Here is a 25935-nt window from a genome sequence, read left to right as displayed (position 1 = left end):
ACTGCTAAGTGCCCTAGAAGCACTTAGGGCACACTTTTTGCATTGCTAAGGAAAGGACGGAACTTACCATGGTAATCCTTGTATAATGGATTGGTTTCTCTCTCAGAGCCAATAAATGATTCAAGACCAACTACCGTATCTGACAAGTTTGTAACACGTTCCATAATTGCTTTATTCTGTAAAACATGGAAACAAAATGCACAACCTGTGATGAAAAAGATAATTAAGGTTCAAAGAGCAGCCCTTTATATTCTCAATGAGAATTTGAAGGAAAAATAGGTCATCAATACCTAGAAATTATTGAAAATGTGAGAAGCATTACCTCTCCTCTGCCAGAGAATACACTGTAATGTTTTCTAATGTAATTTTTATTATTAAAATTAGATTATAGTTTGAAGGAAGCGTTATGTATACATACATAAATCAATCAATCCAATCAAAGGCCTGGTTTGCACAACACACCAAGACAAAGCTTGGCTTGGCAAGATGGCACAATTGTAAAGGATTCTCAGAGAGAAACTCATAGCTGTTTTGCTCCCCTCACCAGTCTTTTCAGCAGCTACACCATTCTGAGCTGAGTCAAGGTTTGGCTTAAGGTGCCATGTGAACCAGGCTAAAGTTAAGCATTTTCAAGTTCTATTCATTTCTCCCCAGATGCTTTCCCCAGGGAGGTTCGGCTGGCACCTTCATTATACACCTTTAGGCGCCAGGTGAAAATGTTCCTCTTCAATCAGGCTTTTGGCTGATTAATATCCGATACGCTTTTGTGAGAGGGGGTGGGGGTTATTGTTTTCTCTGTTCTTGTTTTTACCAGGTATTTTACACTGTATTTTTACCAGGTATTTTTCTGTTGTGAACTAACTTGAGATCTGTGGATGTAGGGTGGCATGCAAATTTAATTAATAAGCATGCAAGCAAATGTCGTGGGAGACTTGAACATGAACACATATTGTACAGAAAAGAATAAGTTTTGGTAGATTAACTGGGATACACCAAAGCTTAAGACTCTTATATTTAAATATTCAAATGAATATTAATTTCCCATTTTGTAAACAATAAGTAATATTTCTTTCCCCCAACAGAACAAGGATAGTATGTGAGCAGAAGCAGGTTTTCATTCCTTCAGATCCACACATGGAAAAGGATACTGCTGGGTGGGGCACATCTGGGATGAAGATCTTGATGCAACGATTATTTATTTATTTACAGGCCAGCCACCCCCATTTACATGGGGATTATGTTCCGAGCCACTCTGTGCGTCAGTAAAATTGCGTATATTTGAAACACTGTTAAAAAACCTGCAAACACCCTTTTCCACCCCGTGCCATTCTGCCTCTTTTTGTGACATTTTTGGGTCACTTTTGGGGTTTACGCAATGCACATATTGAACATGTGTAAATGGGGGTGGGGTTGTATTTACTCATTCATTCATTCATTTATTCATTCATTCAACCAACCACCCTTCATCCATAGATCTCAGGGCAGTTCACATTACAAAAATACAAGATTAAAAAAAATACAAAATACATAATAAAAACAAGAACAGAAACAAACCAATAACCCCCTCCCCCACAACACATTTAAAAGGGTATTTAAAAGGGCCTGGCTGAAGAGGAATGTTTTTGCTTGGTGCCTAAAGGTATATAATGAAGGCACCAGCCGAATCTCCCTGGGAAGAACATTCGACAAATGGGATGCTACTCTAGAAAAGGCTTCTTGTGTTGCCATCTTCCAGACCTCTCATGGAAGGAGGCACATGAAGTAGGGCCCCACATGATGGTTGAGGGTCTGGGTAGGTTCATATGGAGAGAAGTATTGCAGTCCTTGAGGTGTTACCGTCCTGAGGTAACCTCCTAGGGAAGGGAAGGGCTGCAGTGGGATGTGGAAGTGTCTGGATCCAGGGACCTCCTTTCATGCTGCACCACCAAGAGCAGATTCCTCAAGCTACTGTTTCTGGTGGAGGTTAACAAGGACAGAAACCTGAGGAAGCTGCTGGTTTTGAGTTCAAAGCCATAATGTCTTACAGTTCTCAGATTAATATGCAGATTGAAATGTTCTGCTTTGCAGGGGGGATGCCCAATAGGTTTTTATGATATATTTCAACTATGAGGGCTCACTTTAAAACTCTCCTTCTGTTTACAGGTAGAAGGTTCAAGTGGTTAAAAAAATCTGTTTTCTGGCTCCTGTTATTAATGTTCCAAAAGGGAATGCAAATATATATAATAATATGCTTCTAGGGGCATAATGATGTCCCATCTCTCCAAAGGACGACCTCAAAAGTATCTTTAAAGATAAAATTGCCCTTCATCTGAGGATCACAGGGTGGTTTACAATATGAAAACACAAAAATACATACTATAGCAACAGACAAAAACATTGCCCTCCCCCCAGCTTAGAAGGCTGTAGATTGTTTAATTAGGCAAAGGCATGGAAGAAGAGGAATGTTTTTACCTGGTGACTAAAGATATGCAACAAAGGTGCCAGGCGAGCCTCCCTAAGAGAACATTCCACAAGTGGGGAGCCACCACAGAAAAGGCCCTTTCTCATGTGCCACCCTCTGGACCTCTTGTGGAGGAGGCACACAAAGAAGGGTCTCAGATGATGATCACACAAGAACAGGCCTTTTCTGTGGTGGCTCCCCACTTGTGGAATGCTCTCTTAGTTAGGTCTGCATTGGTTTGTATGGAAGAGGCGGTTCTTGAGGTACTGCGGTCCTGAGCTGTTTAAGGCTTTATAGGTCAAAGAGCCCAGAAACTAATTGGCAGCCATTGCAAGTTAGGCCAGGATTTGTATTAAATACTCAATTTTTTCTTGTTCCAGTGAGCAATCTGGCCGCTGAATTCTGCACTGAATAAAATGGAATACTAAGATACCCTCCATAAATTTATCCAGCTCAAGTCTTGGGCAGTTCCTTGTTCCTAGGACATTCCAAAAAGGCTTTCCTAAAGCTTGGCAGTGCTAACAGAAGCTACTCTTTTCCAATCTTAATATGTAGCCATTTGCTCTTGTAAGACCAACAGTCAAATCCTCAATTGCAGGCCCCCCCTCCCCCGGTTAAGGTATTTTCAGAATGCAGTTGATAACCATAGAGGCCTCATTTTCTAAACTTAATAGTCTGTTTTTAAAAACAACTCCCCCTCTCTTTACGAGGTACTTTCTCCATTGCAACAACCACCTGAGTCCCTGTTCTCGATACTTATTAACTGAGCTCATTCTTCCTGAATAAGGACTGAACAAGGCCTTTCTATCCTGGTAAGAAATACAGTGGTACCTTGGGTTACAGACACTTCAGGTTACAGACTCCGCTAACCTGGAAGTAGTACCTCGGGTTAAGAACTTTACCTCAGGAAAAAAAATGTTGAAATATACATTTATTAAGAAACCAGAGGCCTTTCTTCTTGGAATAACAGGTTTAGAATTGCCCAAGAAAGATGTTAAATTATTTTTGTATGCCACAACGGCCGCTCGACTATTACTTGCTAAAATTGGAAAACACAAGAACTACCAAGAGTGGAAGATTGGCAGATGAAGATGATGAACTTTTTGGAGCTAGCTGAACTGACTGGAAGAATCCGTGACCAGAAAGAAGAGGAGTTTCAAGAGGACTGGAGGAAATTCAAGGACTATTTGAATAAATATTGTAATATAAAAAATTAGAAATTACTTGAAAGAAACAAATAGGCCTAGGATTAAATTAAGTTATAATTAAATAAATGGGATTCAGAATGTTAAGAAAAGTGAATAAGATGGACTATAACTGGAAATTGTTTTAGTTTAATAATGATATTGGAAAGCTGTTACTTTTAGTTACAAGGAAACTCAGAAGAGAGGGGTTTGAGGAAGTCAACCAAGATGTTTAAAAGGTTGGATTTGTGAAGAATTAAGTTTGTTATTATTGTCTATCTGTTTATTGTTCCCCCCTCCACCCCCCTCTTTCTTCTTTTTTCTTTTTCCTTTTCTGTTTTGGTGTATCATCTTGCTTTGTGGTTTATGTTATCACGGTGGAAAATCTAATAAAATTTATTTTTTTAAAAAAGAACTTTACCTCAGGATGAGAACAGAAGTCGTGCGCCGGTAGCAGTGGGAGACCCCATTAGCTAAAGTGGTACCTCAGGTTAAGAACGGTTGCAGGTTAAGAATGGACCTCCAGAATGCATTAAGTTCGTAACCAGAGGTACCACTGTACATGAACAAATCTGCATTTGAGTAGCTTATACTTATGCTGTGATCAACTGATCAGAATAAAACTTGCTTTTCTCTCATTTCCAGTGACTGAGACATTGAGAATGATACAATACATACCCTCAAATACAGAACCAGATGTTTTTGAACTATACTAGTTAGGAAGCTGAGATTAAACAATAGTTTATTCATTCAGATGCAATGAGAAACTGGTTTAAACTAGCCAGGATAGGAATAGCAAAACTGGTATGCAAGGAGGGGAGGGATGACACTTGTTTGTAGCTTAATAAACTATGATTTGTTAATCAGGCCAGTATTACTACATCCAAACTAACCCTACATGTAATGATACTAAACACTGATATCTACTAAAATCCAAACAAACTATTATTATTATTCTTTATTAGTAAATTTTAATATATTCTTTATTGTTAATTATTGTTGTTATTATTGTTATTATTAAACTAGACCCAACCAGGCTATCAGATGAGTTTGACTTTGAAAGGCGCAGAGGTGCTTGCCTGTAGACAGAGCTCTGAGTTCTGAAATTCTGCGAGCTGAAATGATGGCCACTACAAATGAGACCTTGAAGGAGACCTCCCCTTGTGGTTCAAAGGGAGGCTTCTGTAAAACTGATAGGACCTTGTAGAGGTTCCTGGATGGGAATCTGCGGCTGGTCAGGGAACAATTTAGAGTTGCCTCTCTAAGGAATCGTTTCAAGAGTGGATGGGATGAGAGGGGGGCAGTGGACGGTTATGGCAGGATAGAAGAGAGAGCTACTGCTTGCCATTTGAGGGTATTTGAGTGAAGGCCTTTGCCAAGGCCATCCTTAGAAAGGAAAGGATAGTGGAAAACTTCCACTTTCTTGGAGAAGCGTATTGTGGTTGCACACCAGAGCTGAAAGGTTTCCCAGGCGGATTGGTACTAGTGGATGGTGGAGGGCCTCCTGGAGTGTAGGAGTGTAGCAATGACATCTGTAGGTAAGTCCAGCTTGGTAAAGAGTCATCGTTCAAACTCCACGCAGTCAGCTGGAGCCAGTTGGGCTCCAGATAAAGAACTGGGTCCTGAGACAGGAGATTTGTGAGGTAAGTACCATGGAGGGGAGACTGCCAGGTGGAGTATTTGAGGGAACCAATAACAACAAGACCAGAATGGTGTGATGAGGAGCTCTTCTCTGATCTTCTGGAGGACCCTCAAAATAATGAGAAGTGGAGGGAAGAAAAGACCTGGTGGCCATGGGAAGAGCAGGGCAATCTGGTAAAGAACTGTGGGAGCTGATGATTCTAGTCTGAGGCAAACTTGGCATTGGCTGAACTTTGGCAGAAGCTGATGGAAAACTGCCGAATGCAGTTGCCATTTTGCTTGGTCCATTTTCCTGCAGTCTCGGCCAGTCTCCTTGCAAGTTCAGCAGACTGGAGATGTGCTTGGCTGTGGCTGACTGGATGTTGTGTTCTGTCCAGCTGAGGAAGAGGCATACTTCTGCCTGAAGCTCCCAAAATTGGGTGCCTCCTTGTCTGTTGATGCTAGATTTCACTATGATGGAATCTGTGATGGATTAGGATGTTGCTGAGTTTGATAGACAAAGAGTTTCCATTTTGAATTTCCTGTAGGCTACCTATTGGTTCAGAAATTTTAGGTCCAGAATGGCTCTCTAAGAGACATCGTCTTTTTGGAGTACCATGAAGGAGATTGAGTAGATGCTGAAGAAGCATTTCTCTGTACAGACTGGTTCTAGTGCCACTGATTGTACTTATATCTGCCCTTTCACTTGAAGAAAGAGCTACAAGGCAGCTAATGTAGTGTTGAATTCTGTGAACTGTGAATGGGAGGAAGCTGGTAGAAGATAATTTTTCTAGCCAGCTTTGGGTAGACTTCTCCTAAAAGCTAAGCATGTGTGTCGCTTCCTTGCCTATCTTCTCCAATGGGAGAAGAGAATGAGTGTTAGGGGTTGGGGGAGAGACAAAGTAATTTTGTGTTTGTGGTCCAGTAAAGGGGAGAAAGTAGTGGGCTTTCCAGCGAGTAAAACTCAGCCAGAGTCTCTCCTGGGTCAGATTTCCACAATCTGGAAGTAGTCACACTGAAGCTTTTATTTATTTATTTATTTTACTGCAGAGCATAGTGAATCTATGCCTCTCCAGATAATGCTGAACTAACTCTTAGTACCCATGATTACTGGCTATTGCAGGCTGGGGCTGATGGGAGTTGGAGTCCAACAGCTTCTAGAAGGCAATAAATTCCCCAGCACTGCTCTAGCACTGACATATGCCAGACAAAGGTAATACAGTGGTGCCTCGCAAGACGAAATTAATCTGTTCCGCGAGTCTCTTCTTCTAGCGGTTTTTTCGTCTTGCGAAGCAAGCCCATTGATGGCTTAGCGGATTAGCGCTATTAGCGGATTAGCGGATCAGCTGATAAGCGGCTTAGCGGCTTAGAAAAAGGGGGGGAAGGAAAAAAAACCCGCAGGAACTCGCAAGACATTTTTGTCTTGCGAAGCAAGCCCATAGGGAAATTCGTTTTGCGAAGCGCCTCCAAAACGGAAAACCCTTTCGTCTAGCGGGTTTTCCGTCTTGCGAGGCGTTCGTCTTGCGGGGCACCACTGTACAAGGTTTACTTAGTCCTCTATGTATCATAGTACAGTATCAAACCATTTAGGCCTAAGATAATCAGTATCAGTAAATGAGTCTGGGTACAGACTGGTAGCCAGTACAATTTTAACAATAAAGGCAGAGTCTCATGTTCCAGGAAGATGAGCCCATTCAGAACATGAGCAGCAGTATTTTCTGAGAGGTATTCAAGCATAGTTCCACAAAGAACAGTACAAACTTGTCTCTAAACTAAAAAAAATAAATCCCAAATGCTGCAACCTTTTCTTACAGGAGAGTTGCTCCACCCCTTTTGGTTGCTCTTTCATGAACCTTTTCCAACTCAACAATATCCTTTTTGAAGTGAGGTGACCAGAACTGTACACAGTATTCCAAATGCAGTTGCATCATAGATTACCAGCAACAACAGGCAACATAACAGATATACAAAGACAGGGATAACATCCCGAAGCTCAGTTTTGTCCCCATGTCTACCCTGGCAACACTACTGCAGAACCGAATGTCACTCACAGTATCTGGTGTTCATTCACTTGATTAGCTTTTGCCTGGGCGATATATCGCTGCGGACTACACTCAGCGGCACTGTATATTGCTGGTGAAAATGCCACCACTTCTGAGTCCCTCTGCTAGTCGTGGCCGCTAGAGTTCCTTCTTCCAGTGGTACTGCTAGCAGAGGGACTCAGGAGCAGCGGTAATATATCGCTGGGTGAAACTGCCCTCATACGATGCAGACGGAGAAACAAGCTGTATCAGCGAGGCGCCGATGCACCTTGTTCCTCCCTCTGCATGTTTAAACTGCTCGAATGAGGAGTGTGCGGCTGCCCTTACCACAGCCTAGCAGTTAAATGAGCCCCTAGCTCAGTGCTGGCTCCTGTGAGCTGGTGCGCTGGGGGGGGGGGGCTCCCTGAAACTGCTCAGCTGAGGCGAGTGTGGTTGGAGCTCCCCACTTCGAGCAGTTAAAGGAGCCCTGATGCTCTGCCCGCTCTCGTGTGAGCAGCAGGAATGCCGGGCGCTGTCTCAGCTGGGGAGCGGGAATCCTCCCGCTCCTCAGCTGAGCTGCACAAACAAGCTGTGGTGTCCCAGTGCCTGGGTGAAACAGCCTTAGTTCCTGACGTGAGATCTGGGGCAGTTTCCCCAAGGGCCTCACGGGCAGAGGTCAATGCAGCTTGTTTTTTCAACATTGCAGTATATTGCCAAACCGCAATGTTTGGCTGGCGATACACCGTGATGCTGAAAAGCTGGTATCACCCAACCCTAGCTTCCAACATTATGCAGGCCACTATCTGCATTCTACAGAGGACAACTAGGTCAGTCTTCTGGCATCAGAAATGGCAATATCCAGAAACCAGTGGGAACATATTTCTGTAACTGATCTTAAAAAGGTCATCCTCGAACAAAGGAATTTCAAAGAAAGACTGCAACATGAAACTGCTGAATTGCAAATCATAAAGACTGAACTGAGACAAAGGTTTTTTTAAAAAAATTGTACCGCATGTGCCAATGTCAGGATATCTGTGTTATCAACAGTATCTGTTTATTGTGAATAGTTACTGTTGATAATATATTTATCCCTGTTCATACCGTCTGCATTTCATTTCTTTTTGACTTCACTGGCTACACTCCTCTCCCAACACATGATAACCCTTCATGTATCTGATGAAGAGGGCAATAGTTCTGAATTGTAATTTGGTCCAGGTACAACTTGATCAATGGAGGCAATAATAGATTAAGAAAAACAGCAAGCACACTAACTTTTGGAGTAAAACTACTAATAAATGCAACATACTACACAGTCAGGGTTACAAAACACAGTAACAGGATAGAATAAGCCGTTTTGTCATCCTAAAGATACAGAAAATTGCACATAACAATCAAGTCATTTGCCTGAGGCCATGTAAGCAAAATGTAGGACAAAAATTTGGTTTCTCTATTCCATGTGTGCCGTCTTCTTAAATTATATGTAGGTCATATGATTTAAATATTGTGCATACACCTCAGTATTTGACTAGGCCAAGGAAGGGAAACCTTTAGGTTTATTAGGGACGGGGGCGATTTTTGGAAAAAGTCAGTCCAATACAAAAAGGAATGGGTTCTACTTTAACCAAAAATGGAATCAGATTGCTACTACTGAGCTATGAAAATTTATATTCCAATATGAACAAAAGTTCATCCAATCAGTGTTATTGCTTCCAGCTTTGTCTGCAACATTTTTTTTTACATATATAATAAAGAAGGATGGATATGAGAATCCTATTGCTTTCAACAGAACTCTCTTCCAAGAAAACATCCTTAGCACTGATATTTAATTTATACTACAGACAAGACACTTGAGTAAGAGAAGGTTGGATACCTGTGTCAGTTGTCTGAAAAATGTAGCATATTTTGAACAGGTTTTTTCTGTAGTCAAGGTAGAATAGAAATACTGCTTTACTAGTTATAATTTTAATTTTTTATGCATTTCAAAGACAGAAATAATATTAGAGGCAGAATGACTTTGGGAAATCTGAATTCTTGTTAGAAACCAAGTACCTCTTTCTGATTCAGTTTAAATATAAGAAATGTGCTGCATTTGAAATAGCTATATATCTCTGCTGCTTCCTCAAAGGAGGGAATTAAGTAATTCATAGAGGACCAAACAGCGACTTGCCTACATATGCAATCACCAACAAGCAAATATCAAGCAGAGCATCCATCTGATGTTTGTAATCAAATGGTAGGTTAAAGATACTGAATTTTACAATCAGTTTACACTAATCCCTTATTGAGTATAAAATTATAGCCTGTCATCAGGAACAGGCTGCCAAAGCTAGGTCCAGATGGGAGACTGGCTGGGAAAAAAGATGAAATAGTTGGGGAAATGATGGGAATCTGACAGAAGACATGACTGCTCCCTCTGCTGGCAAGGCCCTCATCTGCTTTAATTTTTAACTAATGACTAGTTTTCCTTTAAATATTAATGATGCAGCCAATAAATAATGCAAAGTGTTCCTTCTTCGGTCTGTTGCTGTGTGTTTTCACATTTCTGAACTCATGATGCCCTATTTTACGAAAATATTTTTTAAGAAAAGAGAAGGCTGAAGGATTGATCAGCTAGCTTTTCCTGTTTTAAATTGCACAATTAAACAGCACTTTTTTAAAAATGTGAACTTTGATACATACTGTTTATGTTTCTGAAATTAAAAGTAAATATAATGAATGTGACACAACATATACTTTCAAGTACATGTGATACAGACATTTCTAAATCTCATGCCATGCAAACACAGCTCATGGGGGAGGAGTAGGGAGAATGGATTTTGAAGAGCTTCTAACAGAAAGACTCTGGAAAAATATTTCTTATTTGATCTGCAACGTAAGTTAATAAGCTGAAGTAAGACCATTTTATAAACATCAATCGAAGGATTTTGGACTCCAACCAGAAACTCCCAGAACAGGAGGGATCAGTTTTTTTCACCCACTGTTCTCATCTGAATCCTGGCTGAAAAGCTACTCCAGCTCCCAGCTTTCCAGAAGGCTCCATCCCAGGAATCCTCGTCTGCCATTTGGTTTGCTGATTTTAATCTCTCAGGACTTTCTTACAGTGGCTCCACTATGCTGAACTGGCACTTGCTTCAAGAAGTGAGTTATTATTAAACTTGTAGGTCAATTGTGGCACTAACAACTCTTTGGAAGCTTTCAGCCACAGTGTACAATTTGCTGGAGTAATTAAATATTAATTCTAAGTGTTACATTTTGTGGCTAAGAGCTTTTATTTTCCATCATCAGTCTGGAACAGAAAGAGGTTAGAAGGCTAATTTAATCTCCCTCCCTCCCCCTAGCATTAAAGCTTAACTACACAGGGCACAAAAACATCATTAAAGATGCAACATTCCTTTATATCATAATTATCATGTAATTAATAGAACAGACCTAAAAGATAGAGATAAGCAGGTGGGTGTTAAGAAAATAAGGCAATAGTCTGTACTTTATAAAAGTATTTTGCAGAAATTTGACTATACATTAAATGTTAAAATCATGTTTATTTGTTCTATTTGGAAAAGGCTGCATTTGAGCAACAAACACTCTTCAGTGATTTTCAAAAGTGCATCACCTTATTTATAAATAACACAAAACATTCAAGAAATATAAACATTACCCAACTTTTATTTTCCAAATACAGATAATCAAATCCTAATTATTCTTACTAGACTCTTTCCTTTTCTCAGAACTGTCTAAATAAGCTCTATACATGAGCTCCCTGCCTTCTGCCTTTGTAACAGTTGTGTCCATACTTGGATGCTAGACATTATATTAACTATCTAGCTCAGCAGCCAAAATACTCCATATGCCTAAACAGATGAGTACTCACCATACTGTGAGAACATCTAACAATCTTAATCAATGCTGCAGTTTTCATTCTGAAATCTTGACTCTCAGTTAAACAAGTTATTTTATAGACCAAGTTATTTTATAGAACCCTACAATTTATTTCAGATTAGACAAACACATTTGTTCTGTAACTTGGTTTTGTTGTTGCTAATCTCAGAATCACACAACTGAAGTGTACCCAGTGAATCATATACTTCAATCTACATTTTTTTAAAGAGACTATATAGCTCTAAGGCTGTCCTTCAAAAATATGTTTTCTTGAAAGACCCTAGGAAAGAAGATTGCAATCTTCTTGAGACAATTTAGACTGAAAGTAAGTCCCACTGAATTCAATACTCAATACTTTTGAGTAGACACGTTTAGGATTACACTGTTAATCTACTGCTGAATGTCAAAGTTAATTTTAAAAAGTATTTGAGAACTGTCAAAATGGCCCCACCACCCTCAGTCTTATCACCAAGATCAGATAGTAATACAGTGGGGTGGGGGATCAAAATGAAGTACAAGGAATCTTCCATAGGTGACAGAATTTGTGGAACGTGCCATCCACCCAATTTTGGGTGATTTTTCTTTCATCCAGCAGCTCCTATGCCTCATGTCAAGCTACTGTCAAAGATTTCCCCCACCCTGAGGAGAGGTTTTTACAGGGTAGATGGTACAAGGGACTGCAGTAGATTTGGGGCAGGGAATTCCCTTGTGTGAAGCTTCCTTCTGTTCAAAAATCCAATGCTATTTTTGTTGCTTAGTATAGTTTATCTTCTTAAATGTGTGAAATTTTACAATTAAGTTAATGATTTATTACAGCTTCCACTAAGGAACTCAGATAAACATTGTTTTAGTTTCATAAAACTCTTCCTGTGGACTGGTGCAGAGGTAATAGTTGGGAGGAATATGGTAACTGCAGCTATGAAACTGGGAGATGGCAAAATGTTTTACGCCCTCTAGCTTCTCTCCTCTCTAGAGTGAATCTCGGTTGGTCCTGAGTACTGTTAACTGTTGTCAAGGAAAACTAGGGATCCCTTTAACCAAGATGGGAAATCAGCTTTGAAGTCTGATTTCAAAACCGTGTTAAGAAAGAAACCACATCAGCCTAACAATGATTCATGCCAGTACAGATGTAATACTTAATCATACTCACAGGTGACTCAGGAAGAGGGGGAGAAACTTGCTTGTGAATAGCTGTGGAGAGGGACTTTGTGATCTGGCAGCACACACCCAATCTCTTAACCATGGTTAGGAGATGCTCATTGTTAGACCTGCTAAAGATGATTAGGTCAAGGGTATGTGACTTGTCCAAGGGACGCAGGTGGCGCTGTGGGTTAAAGCCTCAGCGCCTAGGGCTTGCCGATCGAAAGGTCGGCGGTTCGAATCCCTGCGGTGGGGTGCGCTCCCGCTGCTCGGTCCCAGCGCCTGCCAACCTAGCAGTTCGAAAGCACCTCCGGGTGCAAGTAGATAAATAGGGACCGCTTACCAGCGGGAAGGTAAACGGCGTTTCCGTGTGCGGCTCTGGCTCTGGCTCTGGCCAGAGCAGCGATGTCACGCTGGCCACGTGACCCGGGAGTGTCTCCGGACAGCGCTGGCCCCTGGCCTCTTAAGTGAGATGGGCGCACAACCCCAGAGTCTGTCAAGACTGGCCCGTACGGGCAGGGGTACCTTTACCTTTACCTTTTTATGTGACTTGTCCAGGACAAGTTACTTTTTTGCACATGGTTGAAATATTGATAATGTTTTTTTTAAGGCAAAAAATGGTTTACAACATAATTACTATGAACCTGGCAAACCTGATCCCACAATTCTATGACCTTCTATAACTCCATGTGCAGTCAGAAAATAAAGTAGCACAAATCTAGTCTTAGTACCATGAAAACTAAGTTCTATATTTTTCCTCTAGAAGAGCACCAAACACATTTTTCTGTTGTAGTACAGAGACTACAAGATGGGAAATCTTGGGAAATCTTAAATAAATTCAATTTTTAAAAATAGAGAGAATAAAAAATATTAGTTCTATATGGTATTCTTTACCTCCAAGAATAAAAATGCTTAAAGAATAAAACATCAGCACAGAAAAATATATAAGCACATAGCCTGCTCTATTTGATAATCAAAACATAAGTTCTAAAATATTCTAATTGATTTGAAAGAGACTTTAGAGGCAATAATACCCAGCATGAACACAAAAGTCTATAGATGTGAAGAGGTTTGTTTCTGGTTTTCTTTCTACTGAGAAACATAATGTAACATGTACTCACTTCAGTGAATTCAAAGAAGCAAGATATAAATAATTCACCATCTACATTTTTAAACATATCATATGAAATAATGAAAACACCACACTAAATAGTACCTCAGTGAATCCTTGAGGAATATAACAAGGCTTATTCCTACTGACTTTTCATTTATCAGTTTCCCTTGGTATATGCTGAGTAATAATTCTATCCGCTTATGAAACAGGTTCACTTTAACTAGTTGGATCCTACAACAAAACTAAACAAATTAGCAATTTGTACTGTTTGTTGCAGGACTAAATAGTATAGTTTCTCCCCCAAGCATATATATAGTTCCAATCACTATTTACTACCCTGCAGAAAAGCAAATTGTAACTGCTCATGCACCATGGGGCTTTCCTGCCCCCAATTTGCAACTGCCTGTGCTCCTTAAAAAGCTACTTTTGAGAGAGTTGGAATATGACAACAGGGAAGGGAAATTGGAGGTATTTGGGGAGAGACAGCTTGCACAGGCAGAACTCTGCTTGTTTTTCTCCAATTACTCCTTCCACTGCAGAACCCAGGGCCACATCCCAGGTCTTTCTCAAGAGCTTTCTCAACCCTCAGGAGAGGCTTTTGAGGGCTGTGGCATAAGTGAGTTCCATTCATCCAATCTTTAGATCCAAGCCTATACATCTTCCCTTTGTAGAGTTTGATGTTATTCTACTGCAAGACACAGATGATAAAGATATACAAACACAAATAGCAACAAAATGCTCAGGGACCTTACAGATGTCTATCACTCTGACTAGACCTTTTAGACTGTTCAGTGATCACAGCAAATAGAAGCACTATAAAGGGTTATCTTCCAATTCACATTCCTGGAGAATATATTGTATTATTGGCCTCTGTGGTGGTAAGTTTTGATTCAGCTCGCAATAAAGCAATTTAGGAAACCAATTTTGTAGTTTCCCCAGTCTTTAACAACCCTATTTTTCTGACAGTTCCTGCCCAATGCAATAAACTCCCATGGAAACTACACAGAACATAAATGATTATTTAATCTAAAGGCTATAGGAGAAAAGTTGTTGTGTTAATTTAATAAATAATAACTACATTTGTGTTACATTTGGTAAACAATTGTGTGCATTATATACACCTTGAGTGGTTTTACTCTTAAACAGGCTTTAAAAAAAGGAGACGTTTTATTGTTTTAATTTTTTTTTTGTAAGCTGCCTTGTAAGGAGTGCTCTTGAAAACCAAGATATAAATACATTAAATAAATAAGCTAATTCTACTGGAAATATTGAATAAATAGACATATAGAACTGCACATGAATCTCTTTTATGCAAAGGTGAAACAAGGAAAACTTTTGTCTTTTAGACAAAGATCTTTCCCTTACGTTTTTTTAATCCACTCACAAATCCCAGCAACAGAGTTGTGAGAAGCTCAGTAGTGAGAATGTGAGCAGCTGCTGTTATTAGAACTAAAAAGTCTGTCTAGTGCTTGAGACTGAGAGACCACATGTTCGGCTGTCCTCTCATCTTGCCATCCTCACCAATTAACTATTAACATGGAGGGCTGGACACATGCTCTTGGGGGCTCTTTAACAGGCTTCTTGGAGACTGGAACAACTACACAGCAGGGCTCTGGGAACTGAGTAATGTGGGATATAGGAAAACCTCAGCCGCTTTGCTCCTCCTGATGACAGTTTGCTCTACAGTTTAAGCATTCTGTTAAGTTACTGCTTAATGGAAAGAGGATGCTTGAGGTTTAACCATTGCTAGCTACGTTTAATGTTACTACTGTGGCAAATACATAAAAATTAATACAACACATTTCTTCACTAAGCCTAGTCAAAGGTGACACATAGGGTTTTAATGTTAAATCTGCAAAATGCTGGGGAAAGTGTGTGTGTGTGTGGAGGGGAAACCAAATATTTAAGTAGGGGAATAAATCAGCTGCTAGCAATTGGAAATGCAGCATTCTTTGCTATTATAAAGTTATTTTACTTAAGTTAATAACGCATGAAGTCTTTACTATTTGTCCATACCAATATTAAGTTCTATTACTTAGATTATGAATGTCTGTAGTCTTTCATATTTGTTAATACCAATATTAATATTTGCAACTGAAAACCGTGGGCTTCAACTAATTGAATGTGGGAACATAGTCTACAGAGCCTCATTTTTCCCATCCTCTGCCAGCTCAAGGACTCAGGTGCACCGCAAGCAGAACCAAGGGGCCACTGCAGGGAAGGGCACATCCAATCTCTCCATCTTGCCCCTTACAACATGCAAATTACTTATGCTCACTACAGGAGTAACTTGAATGATGCAGAAATAGGGATTCAACAGGAATGGAGGAGTCATGCAATTCCTTGCAGTGTTGCCTTCCAGACCACTTTTATGTGCTCATATTAGCAGGGGAGAAGGAAAACAAGGCTGAATTAGTTCCTTATGGGATTCCTATGTACACATGCTGCTCCTGTTCTCAACTGAATCAAGTCCTATAAGTACAGAACTTGAATATTCATACTTAGCCAACTCAAAATGTATTTGTTTTAGGTAGAATGGCTGTTACAATGTATGCTACATATCTCTTAACTATTCATTACAAAGAGACCAAATCTGCAACAGAACTAATTGTTCTAATTTCGGGGCAGTGCAATACAAAAAGTGCTCAAGGTCTCTGAAGTCATGCTGGTGTGATATACATTTCAAAAATAAATAAAAATATTCTGTCTAGGGCTATTCAAAATCCACTAGCAAGATCAGTTAGGAAACAGTCAGAAACATGCTATGTGAATGGGTACCTCAGGATTAAATTCCTTCTCTCCATCTGTAATGCCCTGCACAGTTGAAATGCAACTACAGTGGTACCTTGGGTTAAGTACTTAATTCGTTCCGGAGGTCCGTACTTAACCTGAAACTGTTCTTAACCTGAAGCACCACTTTAGCTAATGGGACCTCCCACTGCTGCCGCGCTGCCAGAGCCCAATTTCTGTTCACATCCTGAAGCAAAGTTCTTAACCTGAAGCACTATTTCTGGGTTAGCGGAGTCTGTAAACTGAAGCGTATGTAACTTGAAGCGTATGTAACCTGAGGTACCACTGTAGGTCAAAGCCCTCTTTAGCTTTAAACCTAAAATATCCAGGGTTGTTCACCTTATCTCTATGTAACTAATTTTATCAAATAAAGTATTAGACTGGCCTTGAAATATTTTTCTTTATGAAACCATATAGGCTGCCTGTCATTATTTCAGAAATTAAAAGTGCTAATATACTGTTAGTATTTGCTCCAATAGTTCCCTAATTCAGAAATCAAGCATAAAATTTGAAATTCCTTGTCTATTGTGCTTCACACATAATGCTATGTTAAATCGTGGTTTAGTATGGACAAGCTTACATGTAAGCACTCTTTACTCCTCCTCAATTGCTTTACTGCTGCACTGAGCTAAGCAGTGGTTTGGCTTAGTGTGTCATATGAACATGGGCTTGTGGTTTAGCTCTCTAGAAACATCACAAACTGAACCAAGGCTTGTCCTATGGTTTACAGCTTGTGGTCTGTCTGGAGAACAGCCACACAGTGGTACCTCGGGTTAAGAACTTAATTCGTTGCGGAGGTCCGTTCTTAACCTGAAACTGTTCTTAACCTGAGGTACCACTTTAGCTAATGGGGCCTCCTGCTGCCGCTGTGCGATTTCTGTTCTCATCCTGAGGTAAAGTTCTTAACCTGAGGTACTATTTCTGGGTTAGCGGAGTCTGTAACCTGAAGCGTCTATAACCTGAGGTACCACTGTATCATGAACCCATATTCCAATGACATGCTAAGCAAAACCACTGCTTAGTTCCGTGCAGTATAGCAGGAATTAGTGGGGAGGTGGAAAAGCATGTTTGCTTGTTCTCACAAAGTCATGTTTTGGCTTAGTGTTACATGCAAATGAGGGCACTATATTTGCTCTCCATTCATCTTTTGTGACCATTCCAGTGCTCTATTAATTCTTCAAAGTAATATCTAATCAAACATCTTCAGGATTGCCCAGCAAACATCTTCAGGATCCTTGAACATATGTCATCATGCTGTACTGTTTCAATTTAACTTAACTTGAACATTCTCCTTTTCTATTCTAACCTCTGGCCATACAGATGGGAACGAGCTTGCAATAGTTTGTTAAGTGTAACTTTCCCTTCAAAAATGACTAGCTTCTTAACACCCCATTTCCCCATTTACCACACTTTCTCACAAGTCTATGATGGCCTAGCACAACTTTAAATAACATAGTTAAATTGAGTTATATTAAATAAAATAATGATAATAATTTAACACTATATTTGCTACTGAAAAAATACAGCTAAAATAAGGTGGACTTTAGCAATTCAATAGCACCACTTTGGCATATTCTGATCATTAAGTATCCATTTAAATGATTGTCAAAAAAAAGCAGCATAGAAGTCTTCTAAATAATTCAAAATAACTTGACTGTGCTTTTCTTTATGTATCCACCCAATTAAGTTGCACTTAGAATAAGCCTACCTGGATCAGATGAGCTGGAATAGTAATAATGCAGGCAGACAAGGATGTTCTAAGGAGACCACGGAGAGCATACATAAATTTTGTGAGACTATGAATATTTTGTGGATTTTCAGTACTACAAATGTCATCACCCCATAGTACTGAACCAACGCTCTGAATTCCAATCCTCAAAATGTTTCTTTGCTTCTTCTGTCAAATATAAAAAAGGTAACATATTCAGTAACATCTGAAACATTGAAAGGAAAGAAATAAACTCTAGAATATCCTTGCTGGGATTGGGGAGCAGGGGGATGAGGTGGAAATGAGAGAAAGGAATAGGTGGGTTTATAGGGAAATCCAAGAGCAAAATGCACTGCTACTCACAGGCTTTCCCCCTAAGCTGCCCCACAACTCCCCCTGTGCTAAAATCTGAGGAGGCCTCAGAAAGCTTCTATATGATTGTTAAAGTCTCTCATTTCTTTTGAGAGGGTTTTTCAGTCTAGGGAACAGAATGAGCAAGGTGTATTGAGTGAGACCATCACTTGATTGAGGTGGTGCTCAGCTTCAAGCTTGTCTGGATGAATGTGGTTATGTAGACTCATTTCGAGCTGGTTTCCAGCATTGATTAAGCATTGAAACAACCTTGGTCACCCTGATGGATTACGTTGTTGGTTCTCCTTAATCTCTCTGCAGATTTTGAAAGCACTGACTGCAACATCTTCCTGGAATGGTTTTATGGGTTAAGAGCATTAGAATATGGTGGTTTCACTCTTACTGACAGAAAGGAAAGTAGAATTGGAAACTTATGCTCAGCCTTTGGCATTTGGGTGGCAGGATTCTGTAGGATTTCATCTGGTCTGGATTTTTTTTTTTAAAAAAAACAACTCTATGGAGCTGCCAGCCAGGGATCTGGAGCACAATGTAATCAGTATGGACATAATACATAATACACAGCTCCACCATCTGAATCAGGAGAGGGTGTTCAAGTGTTGGGGCAGTGTCTGGAAGCAGTAACAGAATAGAAGAGGGCCAAAAATCTGAGTACTGTGTGGGTGAGCAATTCCATGATTCAGGGTTTCAGAAGTTAGATTGTTTGGGATAAATCTGCACACCCTCAGAAAGAGAAGGGTCACTGCTTAGGGGGAGGGAGGAGGTGCTCTTAGAGCCACTGTCCCTTCAAGTTCAGGTAGCTTCAGTGGCAAGGAGTGTCTAAGCCCAGTGCTTCCTGGATTGGGAGGGCCTAGCTACAAGCTGCACATGCTTTGGTAAGCTGTCATTAAGACTACTTCAATGCACTCTACATGGGACTGCCATGAAGAACATCTGGAAGCTGCAGCTGGTGCAGAATGCAGCAGCCTGGTTACTAATTGGCACTGCAAAGTGGATCATTTATCACCAATCCTTAACGTTTTGTACTGGCTGCCTGTTTGCTACTGAACCCAATTTAAGGCACTCACTCTGGTGCATAAAGCCTCTCATTACCTGCAACCAATATGATTGTTTAGCTGGGTCAACTCCCCTATGAGGAAAGGTTACATTTTGGGCTTTTTAGTTTATATAGAAAGGCAAATGGGGGTGTGGTAAGGACATGATTGATATAGGCGTATAAAATTAAGCATGGTGTGAAGGAAGTGGTTAGAGAGAATCTTCTCTCCTCATAATACTGAAAAATGAGGTCATCCGCTAAAGATGAATGTTCGAAGAGCTCTTCGAACAGATTAAGAGGGTCAGATTAAGAGCCTGCAGCAACCCAGCATCCTAGACGTATGCTTAGTTGAATCCAGAAAGAGATCCTTTTCAATGGTTGCAACCAGGCTCCTGAGACCCCCCCCCCCTTCAGAGCCTTGTCTTGCCCTCTCTTCAATGGCCTTCAACTTGGTGGTTAAAAAGCTTCCTTTTCAGGAAAGCTTTTGGGCCATGAGGGGCCACCTTCGCATGGAATTTTTAATATTCGTCTGCCTTTTTTATACACACAAACACCACTTCTGATGTTTTAATTTTTTTCTGCTGCTTTTAGTGTTCTACTGTTACAATTCTTAATATAATTTTCATTTATTGTTGTTAGCCCTCTTCAGCACAACTTTAAAAAGGCGGGATTTAAATGTTTTAAATAGTGAAACAGATTTGTTACTAGAAATGAAGTGTTTGGCTCCTCTTGCTGTGTTGTTGTTGTTGTTGTTTTAAAAGAAGAAAACAATTCTTCATGTCTTAGAAATGGCTTTATCTACTTGTGAGTTCTGGGTTATTAAAAAAGCATTGGGGACATACCTTAGTGCTATTTTTATCCCTCACCCAGTGTCTACACATTTTTTATTATTAAACTCTTTTCCAGTAGCAGGTTATTTGCTGTCTGCTCCCAGGGTTTTCATGTCACTTTGGTGCTGTTGCTTCCGATATTCTACAATTTCCTTCTTCCAAAGGACCTGTCATCATGTTGGAGGAGCAGCTCAACAAACTGTACTAGGGGAACTGTTATGACATGCCTGTTGCTATGGTAACCAAAGCAGAGGTGCCTGTCAGGGACCAATTTACTTCTCCAGAAGGACACTGCTAACTACTAAAGGGAAAACATACTTGCACATTATGCTCAGTACAGACTGAAAACTAAAACAACCAGGAGAATTCTGCTTGATAAACATTAATAAAAATTACTCTAGAATGCAGAAGCATTAAATAGAATCCATATTTAAAGAGACAAGTTAACCAGAGAATAAACTCCCAAGAGTAGTGCATTAGTGCTTTGATTTTGGACAGAATAAAATAACAGAATTAACTCTGCAGATAACTTTATGGTACTTGCTAGAATAAACTTTAATACATTTTGTAGGTAATGGTGGATATTAAAAGGTAAAGGTACCCCTGCCCGTACGGGCCAGTCTTGACAGACTCTGGGGTTGTGCGCCCATCTCACTTAAGAGGCCAGGGGCCAGCGCTGTCCGGAGACACTTCCGGGTCACGTGGCCAGCGTGACATCGCTGCTCTGGCGAGCCAGAGTGGCACACGGAAACGCCGTTTACCTTCCCGCTGGTAAGCGGTCCCTATTTGTCTACTTGCACCCGGAGGTGCTTTCGAACTGCTAGGTTGGCAGGCGCTGGGACCGAGCAGCGGGAGCGCACCCCGCCGCAGGGATTCGAACCGCCGACCTTTCGATCGGCAAGTCCTAGGCGCTGAGGCTTTAACCCACAGCGCCACCTGCGTCCCATGGTGGATATTAAACAATCATAAATTAAATAATATCCTAAACCTTATATTCTGGTAATTGATATATTCTATGTAGAAGAATGGGACGCAGGTGGCGCTGTGGGTTAAAGCCTCAGCGCCTAGGACTTGCCGATCGAAAGGTCGGCGGTTCGAATCCCTGCGGCGGGGTGCGCTCCCGCTGCTCGGTCCCAGCGCCTGCCAACCTAGCAGTTCGAAAGCACCTCCGGGTGCAAGTAGATAAATAGGGACCGCTTACCAGCGGGAAGGTAAACGGCGTTTCCGTGTGCGGCTCTGGCTCGCCAGAGCAGCGATGTCACGCTGGCCACGTGACCCGGAAGTGTCTCCAGACAGCGCTGGCCCCTGGCCTCTTAAGTGAGATGGGCGCACAACCCCAGAGTCTGTCAAGACTGGCCCATACGGGCAGGGGTACCTTTACCTTTACCTTTACGTAGAAGAATGCATATATAAAATAACACTCATTCTGTTTTCTTTTGAAAATTAAGACTACATAAAATGATGCCTGAAGATAATGTAGATAATCTGCAGGATGTACAGAAATTCAAAGGGCCTTTCAAGCAGCATTCAATCTAGTATGAGGGGCTTTTGCAGCAGGAAGTAAAAGCTAGTTCCCTACCACACCTCCCCATGACTGCATTAGCACTTTATGCATTTGCACATGCCTCTGATCTTGGCCTGTGGATCAGAAGTTTTGTTTTGGTCTATAATATTTAGTGGATGATATAGAGAGTTCCCAGCCCTCCCATGAATGCAGATTTTCATGCACGGGAGGGATCCTGGCAGCAGAAAAAATCTCCCATATGGAGCAGTGTACATGAGAGACCGTGGCAAAGGCATGGTGTAAGACAAGTCCTCAGATTTTGTTTTTTAACAATAAGACAAAAAAATTGTTTTAAAAAAGACCTTATGCTACAGTAATCACATGTAACTTACCACCAGTGGTGTAATCTTTCATTAATATTTGGTAGTTGTATAGAAAATGCATTTATTAATGGATTATTACTGCATTTGCTAAAGCTACTCACATTTGTCAAAAACAGAAAAAGCCTGACAGTAGGAAGCTACCTTATACAGAATCAGCCTATCTAACCAATACTGTCAACTGTGGCTGGCAATGACTCTCAAGCAAAGGCCACTCTCAGCACATGGGCAGATTTTGGGCTGTGCGAGTGGTGTGCCTGCACTGGGTGCGGACTCAAAGCCTGGTGAGGCGCTGGGCTTAGGGACAGAGGCCTGTGGCTTTGACAGGGTCCTAGAGTCTCCCCACCTCCTTCCCAAAGCTTAGTTAGTGCTTTCCCAGCTTTGGGAAGGAGATGGGAGGGCTCTAGGACCCTGTCAGAGCCCTCACATCTCCTTCCCAAAGCCGGGCAGAGGCAGCGCCAAATTTGGCCTCACACAGGGCACCATAGTTTCCAAGTCTGCTGCTGCTCAGAACCAAGTATCTGATTCTTTAACTAGAAGAATAAGAGATTGAACCTTCTGAATACAAAGCATGTGGTCTACCAGTAAAAACTTTTAAAAATAGCTGCTGTTTACTTCATCATAGCTTGGAAACCACATGTTCACTGCTGGATCACCCTTTCAAACAGTATGAAAACTGTATTTGCATGCTTGTAGATGAAGATGAAGTTGCTTAATACCTGGGGAGTGGAGCCATCAAATCCTTGCTGATGAATGACTTTCTGAATAGAATGAAGAAGTCTGGTATAACCACAGGCCATATTACTAGAGAGAAAGGAGAATACTTGACTTAATAAATACATTCTAACAACAGGAATAACATTAAAAACATAGTTTTGCAAATGAAAGGTGATACATTGCAACCCCCCACCAAACAATGATATCTTTGAACAAGTTAATCATATGAATATTTACACATGCTCAATAAGGTTGCTTGTAAGGCTTGTAAGTGTGTCTTATCTTAAACGAACACATACAGCAGCCAGTATCTAGCACCTTACCACCTCCATCCTCCATGCTCTCATTCCTCAGCAAACCAAGGAGACTCACATCACTGGGTCTTCAGGCTTCAGTATTGGTAGTTAACTTCACAGGCCAATCTGGACCCATCAGGTCTTATAAAAGCCTGACTGATCAGTTTGAACAACTTGTTGGTGTGGGAAACTGAATAGGCTTCTCTCACCTTTCCTTCTCATTGGCTGCTCTGGAATCTGACCACCAACCCACATTCAACAAGATCATAAGTCCCTGGCCCTCTAGATGACTGTCTGCCTGTTCTAAATTTAAGTCTGTGTGCATCATAACTGGACCCCCAACTGCCCTGGACCTGTGACCTTCTCTGAGCTTGGCAGAGGCATGACATTGTTTTACATTAATTAGTGTACTCCAACTTAAAACTACTTCAAATGTCATTTATAACAAAGAAAGCACATCTTTGGAAGGAAAAGCTTATGGTAACATGGACCCATACATAAACCTGTTTCATAGAATTAACATAAAAAACACAATACCAAACTACTACAATGCCTTCTATTTTGTTCTATTTGATGTTTCAGCCACATTACCTCTCTACCAAGTCACCCAATTTTTCTCAACCAGTGTTCTTTTTGTACACTTTTGTCAGTTTCATATAGTTTTAAGTTATTTTTACACATATCATATTCTGCTTTATTTACTGTGTAAACAAATCCAAGAGGAAAACCTTCTTTAGATCATATTCTCAAATTCTATGGTAGAAATCAACATAGCACTAAGAAGATTGTTCTATTAGCAAAAGCATTTCTGCTTGCCTGGTGGAATGATCCTGCCTCCCCACTCCCACCCTGTTCTGGGAGTTCTCTTGACCCCCTGAACCACTTGGGGTGAGTGTGGAGGAATAAAGGGGGAAGTCCCATTGTGCTAGCAGGACCCATTAGTTGAATCAAGCCTTATGCTTACATCTGGACAATTAATTAAATTAAAATACTTTGCTTAGCAGTTGCACATGCTGAAGTGCATTCATTTCAATATGATTACATACCCCTCAACAATCCCAATTTGGCCAGGATGCCCACAGAATTAGTTAAGCAGCCACAGTTTCTGACTTGCTCTCAGGGCACCCCAATTTCTCCCGGCCAGAAGACAGGGGCCACAGAAGCAGCTCCTGGGGTAGCAGCAGCATTGAGAAGAAGGCACAAGGGCTCCTTCCCAGAGCCTTGTTAGCGCTTACTAGGTTTTGGAAAGAAGAAAGGTGGACTCTAGGACCTTGTCCTGGGAAAGCGGTGCATTTCCCTCCCCTGGTGGTGGCGGCGTCCATAACCACAAAACCATGAGCAAACCATGGGGAGGAACATGCAAAGTTTGCAAGGGGTAATGCGGGTGGCGGCAGGAAAGCTTGTGGAATCTATGAATTTGTTTGAGGCAGTTAGTTTCACAAATGTCCTGATTTTCATCTGAGTTATGTTGGATAACAGATTATGGAATATGGAACTGACCTATAGCTGGAGTTGGGAACCTCAGGCCTGAAGATGGAGTGCTACCTTCCAGGCCTCTACCTAGTCCTTGAAACTGTCCCCAGATCACACTCTTCATTGGCCCTGTTTCATACCCTGAGAGTTTTTGCATGGGTGGAATGCATGCTTGAACTCTGGTAATGTCTAAGGAAAAAGAGGAGTGTAAAAAGATGTGTAGAACCTAGACTATGGTACACGGGTCTAATTTACATTTGTTGGTCTGCTCACTTTCACCTCTGGCCCTGCTTACAACCAGGATGTGGACCTCAGAAGATTATCCAGATAGGAATGCAGCCCCCAAGATGAAAGACGTTCAACACCATAGCCTAAAGTCTAGTTTAGAAAGTGCTTAATAATGAAAATGACTGTACACTCATAACATGATCAGCAATCTTTTTCTATATTGTCAACAAATGGCGAATCATAATGGTAAAATTGTATCTGTTATTCTGTGAGACAGAAAGACTCCATAGAACAGATGCAAGTTGAAACATCCCAGCTAAATCCCCTATTTATAATTTAATATGTAAAATATATATGCTCACAGGTGATGTATTTGCTGGTGGAAGTGAACTTGTTAACTAGAGCCAACTAATAATCTTGTTAGTAGGATTTGTCATATTTTATGGGCAACAGATATCTATGTTGCATTCAGAAAGTCAGCTATTTTTCCTACAGATTTGTTCTCCAACACTTTAATTCAGCTAATGTGTTTAAACAATACGTTCTCATCCTTTTTTTGTTTAACCATCTAGTTACTGATAAAGCAGGAGCTTGTAAGGAGGTATCCTAGTTACAACACAGTCTCTGACTTCCTTATTGATAGTTTCTAAACATTTAACAAAGGGAAGGTTATCAAAATGTATGACAAATAGGCCTATTATCAGGAAGCAGACTCCATTAGGAGAGATATTTTAAGCTGTTTTAGCAGATTTATCAGGAAATCCAAGCTCTATGTTCATTTAAGCCCATTTTAATATATACCCCATCGAAGCAGCAAATAATACAAGCAAATGTAGCATCAATTATTCAATATTCTTTCTGGAATACTAAAATATACTGGATCTGTATTATACCCTATTATTAAGAAACCTGGGTGGCAACTGTAAAGGAATATAGCTATCAGATATGACTATTTATCAGGGGTCACCAACCAAGCACCTTCAGTTGTGTCCCCAGACTCTCCCCCGCAAAGAATCAAGTATCTAACCCTCCTAGAAAGAAAGCCATGAAGCAAAACGTGAAGGTACCGTTCTAAGCAATGTCTGTGAAATGAGCAAGCCTGGATGCTCCCACTTGTCAGTGTTGTCATAGTTGTGACTGATGAGTGGTTTAGACACCAGGAAATAGGAATTCCTAGGATCCTAAAGAGGTACTGCACCCCCCCCCTTT

At 40.8% G+C, this 25935-nt stretch overlaps 1 protein-coding gene across 2 annotated transcripts in view; it reads right to left on the bottom strand.

Moving 5' to 3' along the window:
- The window catches only part of ELP4 (elongator acetyltransferase complex subunit 4), a 151251-nt gene that overhangs the window by 81350 nt on the left and 43966 nt on the right, over window positions 1-25935 (bottom strand). For both annotated transcript variants that reach the window (XM_079970232.1, XM_079970233.1), the window contains exons 6-8: window positions 22732-22816; window positions 17894-18082; window positions 68-176 (exon numbers count right to left, since the gene is read on the bottom strand). In XM_079970232.1, the coding sequence (XP_079826358.1) occupies window positions 68-176; window positions 17894-18082; window positions 22732-22816 (383 nt within the window). The remainder of the gene's footprint in view (window positions 1-67; window positions 177-17893; window positions 18083-22731; window positions 22817-25935) is intronic.

This window comes from Podarcis cretensis, assembly GCF_951804945.1.
Source record: "Podarcis cretensis genome assembly, chromosome: 1".
Classification (NCBI taxonomy): Eukaryota; Metazoa; Chordata; class Lepidosauria; order Squamata; family Lacertidae; genus Podarcis; species Podarcis cretensis.
Note: the sequence above shows the minus strand (reverse complement) of the source record. Positions and strands in the feature narration are given on the sequence as shown.